This window comes from Pollicipes pollicipes, unplaced genomic scaffold, assembly GCF_011947565.3.
Source record: "Pollicipes pollicipes isolate AB1234 unplaced genomic scaffold, Ppol_2.1 Scaffold_7231;HRSCAF=8579_pilon_pilon_pilon, whole genome shotgun sequence".
Classification (NCBI taxonomy): Eukaryota; Metazoa; Arthropoda; class Thecostraca; order Pollicipedomorpha; family Pollicipedidae; genus Pollicipes; species Pollicipes pollicipes.
The window spans coordinates 26,172,750-26,179,996 of record NW_023597034.1 but is presented as its reverse complement, the minus strand read 5'-3'; the positions used below and the strand labels follow the sequence as shown (position 1 = coordinate 26,179,996).

The 7,247-nt window shown below is 54.9% G+C and overlaps 1 protein-coding gene across 7 annotated transcripts; it reads right to left on the bottom strand.

The window, feature by feature from the left end:
* Positions 1–721: 721 nt before the first annotated feature.
* Positions 722–6,349, bottom strand: LOC119110250 (cyclic AMP-responsive element-binding protein). 7 transcript variants are annotated; one of them, XM_037234007.1, is made up of 7 exons: positions 6,278–6,349; positions 5,453–5,544; positions 4,530–4,655; positions 3,953–4,136; positions 3,436–3,573; positions 2,381–2,513; positions 722–1,275 (listed from the first exon to the last, which is right to left on the bottom strand). In XM_037234007.1, exons 2-7 carry the CDS (start codon positions 5,540–5,542, stop codon positions 1,128–1,130), a joined length of 819 nt encoding a protein of 272 aa, XP_037089902.1. In that variant the 5' UTR covers positions 5,543–5,544; positions 6,278–6,349; the 3' UTR covers positions 722–1,127. The 7 variants fall into 7 exon arrangements, with proteins under 7 accessions (XP_037089902.1, XP_037089904.1, XP_037089900.1 ...); XM_037234009.1 differs by having other exon boundaries at positions 4,530–4,634; XM_037234005.1 differs by having other exon boundaries at positions 6,247–6,286.
* Positions 6,350–7,247: the final 898 nt, after the last annotated feature.

The following is a 7,247-nucleotide window of genomic DNA, read 5'->3' as shown; positions in this document are numbered from 1 at the left end:
CTAACTAACGCCAGACGTCACCCAAGACACGGAAAACGATTCCATCGCTCAACACGAGCCCAACGCACAACATACGCCTCCCCATCTACAGCCCTGGATGGTCTGCTCACGATATGTGCCGGCCGCAGCCGACGGAGCCCGCCTGCTCGCGACGCTCAGGAGGCGCGCCGGGGGGTGGGGGAGGGGAGGACCCGCGCCGGACGCGAAGTCAGGAAAGGCAGCGGCGGCGGCGCGGCCCGGGCGCCGCCGCCGCCGGACCCGGCGGACGGGCGACAGCGTCACACGCCGGCTCACGGAAAACTGAACGGCCGGCCGGCCCGGGCACGGGCCGGCGGCACTGGACGGCTTACTGGGCGTCAGCGCCGGAGTCGAGGCCTGAGTGCTGCTCCACGACGGACGCCGCCCCAGTGGACGGTGCGGGAAACGAAATCAGCGCAACCAGTTTTGATTCTTCAGTCAGCTTCTCATCATTGGACCAAATTCATCAGACGGGACATTTCGAATAATTTCGGCCGCCACGCAAAATGCGCAAGCGTAATAGCAGCCAGCCGCCGGTGATATTCCTCCCAACCAATCCTGTACCCGCGCCTGTTCCCATGCGGTCCGTACAGCAGTTCAGGTACAAAGTGGCCGGCGGGCCCGGGCAGCCCTGCGTTCGCCTCCAGCGGCCGTGGCGGTGTTGATGAGGCCCAGCGGCGCCCCTACCGGCCCGGGGGGGGGGGGGGGGGCGGGGGGCGTGCGCATGAGCCAGGCGACACACTGGACACGCGAGAGTGCGGCCACGACGGAACGCGCACGCGAATATGAACAATGTCGTCACTGCGGCCACACTTAACGATGAGCAGTCAGCTCTGGCTGAGGCGCTCCAAACCACGCTCGCCATGTCACGCACACCAGTAGAAGCGTAGCTTCCGCTCGGCCAATGAACGCGGCGCTTCTGCCCGTCGCAGTGTCCACGGTTAGTGAAGAGAAGCGCGATCGGCTCCGGGGGGCTGTCCCAGCTCTTGCGGACGCCTCGGCCGGGACGCCCAGTCCTAGACGAGACTCGCCCGTCCGGAGCAAGCGACCCCGAAAGCACGCACGTTAACCGAAAGTGCGCCGCCGACGAGCCAGGTGGCCGGCTGCGCTCAGGGCAGCTTCTTCTGACAGTACAGCTCCTTCAGCGACTTCAGCTCCTCGATCAGAGCTTTGTTCTGGTTCTCCAGCACGGCCACCCGGCTCTCCAGACACTTGATGTACTCCTTCTTCTTCCGGCGACACTCACGGGCCGCCTCCCTGGCGAATGACGGGGCGCGTTATGGACGGCTACTAGAATATCGACTCTAGACGGGCCACTTGCACTAGCGCGAAACATGACAACTGACACGCGTTCCAACATCCTCGTAACTCACAGTCCTACAATCCCGAGCAAGACTCAAATCATGGTAAGCACAGACGGGGCAAACGTCCTCATTCACTTGGAAATTTTCAACCAAAATTACAGATATACCACCGCACTTTTGAATGAAACGCTAAACACCGCTACTTAATGACGTGAACTGTTGAAGCGAACAAAGCATGGACTTCATTACAGCATAACATACTACGAAATACTTTCCCTATGTTGTTGTTGTACACGTCATTCGATTGCTTTTTTGTCTGATGCATGACAAGGTGAGCACATGGAGGGTGAAAGGTCTGAACTTGATGCTAGCACGTAACTTTAAGCAACACAAATGACTGAGGTTACTCGTTCTCGCGCTCGTATTGCACGTGCATGAGTGCTACTGTCGCTGAGATGCACACGAACCCACTATGCACATGCGTTATCCACAAACACAACGTGATGGTAACGTGTGTAATGACACGGTCACCGAATAGGAAAGCGTGCATCGTGTCTTGGAAGAAGCCGGTTAACCAGGTATATGACTGCTGACCAATGCAAAAATGACGTACTTCGATATGCGTAACTGAATGGTGCACAATTTACTTTGAAACAGTTCACAGTGAGACGGCTTTCACGAAGAAGCTCCACAAGCGTTCCGTACTCAATGACTGCTATTTGAGAACTGGTCTCAAAACAGCAGGTGCGACACATGATCTCTCTCTAAAGGAGTGAGGAATGAGCTTCAAATCTTGAATTCAACAAGCTGCATGTCAACACGGTGACAACTTGGGAAGGTGCCGGCGGGACGGCACGGCCAGAGATGAGCAAACTCAAAGAAACCAACTTCACACGGCGTAAAAAATACAACACCATTTTTCATCAGGCCATAAAGCACAGCCAAAGCACGCACACTCGACCAGCACACCAATACAGCATCATCTAGCTGGGTCCCACGATCACGCAGTCACCACCCTCGGATGCGACGGCAAGGTCGGCCTCGGCCGGCGGACTGACCTGTTCTTGTAGAGGCGGACCTCGCGCTTCTTGGTGACCTCCTCGACCACCTCGCCGCCGGCGTTGGTGGTCAGGATCATGTGCTGGCCGCCGCCCTGGTCCAGCTTCAGACCGCCGCTCATCGGTATCGACACTGCCACAGGCGCGGGGTCAGCGGTCACGTCAGGTCACGGGCCGCCCAGGCCCGTGGAGCGGGGTCAGGCACGGTCGGGATCTGTCCCCGGCCGCTACAGGCGCTGGCGCACGCACGACCAGGTCACGGACGGACGACTGAGAGTCCAGCCCAGGCCCCCTACACGGGACTCCGACGCGCTAATCACTAGGCCATCATGCCAAGCTGGAGACATACTCAGCCAAGGCTGGCACGCGTAGGGCCACGTCAGGTCAGGGTCATACTCGGCCGGGGTTGGCACAAGCAGGGCCAGGTCAGGTCAGGGACACACCCGGCCAAGGTCAGCACGCATAGGGCCAGGTCAGGTCAGTGACATACCCGGCCAAGGTCAGCACGCATAGGGCCACGTTAGGTCAGGGACATACTCGGCCAGGGTCGGCACACGCAGAGCCACATCAGGCTAGGGATATACTCGGGCAGGGCCGGCACACGCAGGGCCGCGTCCGGTCAGGGGCGTACTACACGCAGGGCCGCGTCAGGTCAGGGACATACTCGGCCAGGGCCGGCACGCGGCGCAGGGCCACGCCAGGTCAGGGTCATACTCTGCCAGGGCTGACACGCGCAGGGTCACATCAGGCCAGGGCGGACATCGTCGGGTCGACACGCGTAGTGTGGCAGCACTCCAAGCATGTTGCGTTTCGCGGCGCTCCCGTCCCCGTCCCGGCGCGCATCCCATCCAGCCTCCACATACTATAGGCTCACGAGGCACTGGTCATCGTGTCCACTCCTCCGGCCCGCCCCATGCTCGTAACACCGATCAGCACACAAATGCAGCACGACACGGCGCGCGCGCCAGAGTCACTGCTCGACTTCGCTCCACCGGCCGGCCCGCAGGCCATGGTCAGCCGGCGCGGACGACGCTGCTCCGCCGCCCTCCACTCACCGGGCACGTAGAACTGGCCGTCTCCCTGCGTGTAGTGCACGATGGTGTTGCCGGAGCCGCTGCCGGCGCCGCTCATGCTGATCGACTGCAGGCTCTGCACAGGGTCGGCGCACGAGATCTGGATGTTGGTCGGCATGACTGCGGGCGCCGGCGGACACCGGTCACCGAGTGACGCGACAGTCCGGACATGGCCGGCGGGGGCTGCACCGCGCCGTCCGGCGGCGGACACCAGTCATCGGATGACGCGACACTCCGGACACGGCCGGCGGCGTCCGCGGCGCGCCGGTCGGCCCCGCCACGTCGTCCGCTGGCGGCGCAGCCCCGCGTCACCGGCCACATCATATTCCGAGAAACCACCCCACCCCTGCGCCGTGCGCACACTGACTGAGCGCGGCGGCTCCAATTACGGACAACGTCAGGGCTGGGCATCGGTCGCAATGGCGAACGGCCGACGTCAGCACGCAGAAGCCACTGCGGCGAGAGGACGCAGATGAATATATCAGCGCCGCCGCCTCACCCTTGATGATGCCGTTGTTCTGGTAGGAGGCGGGCGAGTCCACGTCGCCATCGCCCTTGTCCTCGGAGATCTCGCCGCCGCCCAGCTCGTTGAGGATCTTGCGGTAGGAGGGCCGGCGGGTGAGGATCTCGCGCCGCCGCCGCGCCGCCTCGTCCTCGTACTGCGGCGCCTCGCCGTCGATCACCTGCGCAGCCGGGCGGCCGGTGAGCGTGACGTCACGGCCGCGGTGGCGGGGGCTCGGGGCAGCTAACGCACGATCGACAGTGTGGACAGTGGACCGGGGAAAGGGCGCCCGGACCTGCCTGTGCACAGACTCAGCGATGGGCTATGTGTGTGAGTATGCAGGTGGACCATCTGAACAGATTATGAGAACACAAACAGTATTTGAGTTACAGGTGTAGAGTGATGTGGCATCTCCTCATGGTTATCATGGTATCTTACTCTTTGCCAGCCAGCCCCTCTACTGACCAGAATCATCTGCAAAGCTTTTGACCCATTATGGATGATTATCCTGCCCATGCTGTGAATCACATACAACTGGGCACTGCACACAAGTCTCTAGAATTTTCAAGTCTACCTGGATGGTCTGCAGGCCTGATGAGGATGTGCTCTGGATGACACCACCGGCTTTGTTCACCAGGATCACATTGTTCTTGCTGAACTGGACAACTGGTGCTGTGGACTGAATAACAGATTGCTGATTCTGAAACAGTGATCACAAGATAAACAATCAAATATGAGGGCATAGATATCAGGCAGAAAAGCTAATTCCCTGACCAAGCACCTAACAAACAAAATTATAAGGTGTGCCTGTGTTGCTATGCTGTGTTTCCATCATAAGAAAGGTGGAATATAGGTTAAATAATTGCATTGCAATGTCTGTACTTTGTAAGCAAACCAACTGCATGCAACCAACCAAAGGGCAGGGGAAACTTAACCATTTAACAATGTTCATGCAGGTAATATTAATGACCCATTTACAAACCATACACATTTATAACACTTCATCATGCAGCTGCCATACAAAGCCAAAATACAGCACTGCTCCTCTGCAAAGGCAGCTACTAGGAATATGCATGAGGCATCTATATGCAGCATGTTATGGAATTTGAAATATATGATGCCTACATTCTGCAAACTATGTTTATCTTTCCTTTTTTAGTATGTTCATGTATTCAAGGCACTAAATTGAATCATCATAAAAAAAAATGTAAAGGCCAGGTGCATTTGCATTTTGTACCCTTGCACTACAATTAGAAAACCATCAAATAAAATCATATTTTGACACTGAAGTATACAAAGCACCATAGGAAAACTTATTGATGAGTGTAATCTTCTCCATGTTAAGGTTCACGTTGAGACAGAGGGCAGTCAACCACCATCCTGTTGGGTATTACAAGCTTTGAGATGGGTAACAACATGTGTATTGATCTTTAAAGCAACACATTGTGCTAATTATGCTTTATGCTACATCATTATGAAAAACATGCAAATACTAACAGTTGTTCCATTTAAATCCGACTGGGTATCCATTGAATCTTTGGCTGCGTCTGGAAGGATAGCAAGTCCTTCATCTGGTCCAGCTTCCATCCCTGAAAAAGCAAAATAGTTGAGGACATGCATACTATAGCAGGGACAGTCACATTTTTTTAAAAAGTCACAGGCACTGTAGTAGAAATGCAAGGTTTATCATTCACAAGATGAACCTTAACATCTTCAACTTCTGGTACCAACCCTACAAGTGGTGCAAATGGGATCAGCCATGGATTAAATTAAACATTTTAACACTCACTACCTTGCTTATGTTGCACAAAAACACCTATCCAGTGCTACCTCTATAGCACATTTCTAAAGATCTCAGTATGATTGGTATTTGGCAACCACACCACAGCTCAACATTAAGCTGTCTAAAACCAACCTCCTCGTGCCACGCGTTGGTTGCACTCCATCAAACCCTCCATGGACAACGTGTTTGTAGATGATCCTGATAAGCCCACCCCACATATGGGCATCAGTTCACATCATAGTGTACATGGCCATCAAATGGGAAGTGCTGGGCCGCTGGCCACCGTATCAACCCCGGAAGACGCATCTTGGGCCCAATTTGGAAACAAAATAAGCATTGACCGTGAATGGAGCCCGTGACGTCTCATCCTAATAACTGATGAAAAAAAGGAGGGTTATGTGGTCCAATACTTCGCGGGCCATTGCCTACGATCACGCACAGAACAACTCACAACACTGCTATGTCCCATGGTAGCCCATCTGCACTCGCTGAACACAACCGTAATTACTTTTTGCATCATCGCCCATCTAACGACCTACCAGTTACGTCTTTTTCGTCACGAGCTTGCCGCGATCCCACTGGATGACGCCTTGAAACGTCAGACCGCGTCAGAGCCCCGAACGCCGTCACTCTGACGCATTGATCGTCAGGATCAGGAAGTGCAGTGATTGGCTAACACCTCACAACTCTCGAAGCCAATTGGTCAATTCAATTTGTACGACTTATACAGGAAAACCATATAGCACAGCGCAAGCGGGCGGCCACACCAGAAATATATGCCTGTTATTTTGGATGTCCGTAACGCATTTTAGGGTCCAGAGCGCAATGATTAGGAGCAGCAATACGGGGCTGACGGGTGAATGCATGCCCTAAAGAATTTCAACATGTGTCCGTATGACGCCCGCCGAAACAGTCCATTTGCTGCCTACGCAATTTGCTGCCTATGCACCAGTTTGACATCTGTTGAGCATATAAGGAACTCGCAGTATGCAAATGTGCAACAGATAGCTCTGTATAAAGCAGCTTTACCACGTCTTTCCGAACAACCGGTGGCGGGAGTTCCTGGAGCTGCGTACGAAGAAGGAGGTTGTCCATAAATCACGTGATGCATAGGGTGGAAGTTTTTATGGACTGTAACTCAAGCATAACAAGGAAGAGCGGGTTTAGAAGGCGTAGCGTACCTACCTGTCGCGCAGAAGCAGCTGCAAATTGCACCGCACCTCAAGAAACAGGCTTCTTTACAGCGAAACTAAGGGGATGAGGTCATCGCCCAGCGTAACCAGCCCGTAAACAAGGAAGGGAGGTTGAAAACAGCTAAAAAAAACGTAGTGGATGTTGATTGGGCCATGGAGAGATGTGGCGAAGTCAGATGCACCTAATCAGCCCATCTGCACGAAATTACAAATTGTGTACCAAAACTAATTGGCCCGTACAACATCGCTGACCTCGGCTCTTTGTTTCGTTAGCAGATTGATGCAAAAGTGACGTTTTCCTACGCCTCAAAGTGAG

Excerpts from the sequence above, each read along its gene's own strand:
- LOC119110250 (XM_037234003.1), bottom strand. The coding sequence starts at position 5,964 with ATGCCCATATGTGGGGTGGGCTTATCAGGATCATCTACAAACACGTTG. Across the intron at positions 5,545-5,870 it reads CCAACGCGTGGCACGAGGAG|GGATGGAAGCTGGACCAGAT; the intron begins GTTGGTTTTAGA and ends TTGCTTTTTCAG. Across the intron at positions 1,276-2,380 it reads GTCCGCCTCTACAAGAACAG|GGAGGCGGCCCGTGAGTGTC; the intron begins GTCAGTCCGCCG and ends GTCATTCGCCAG.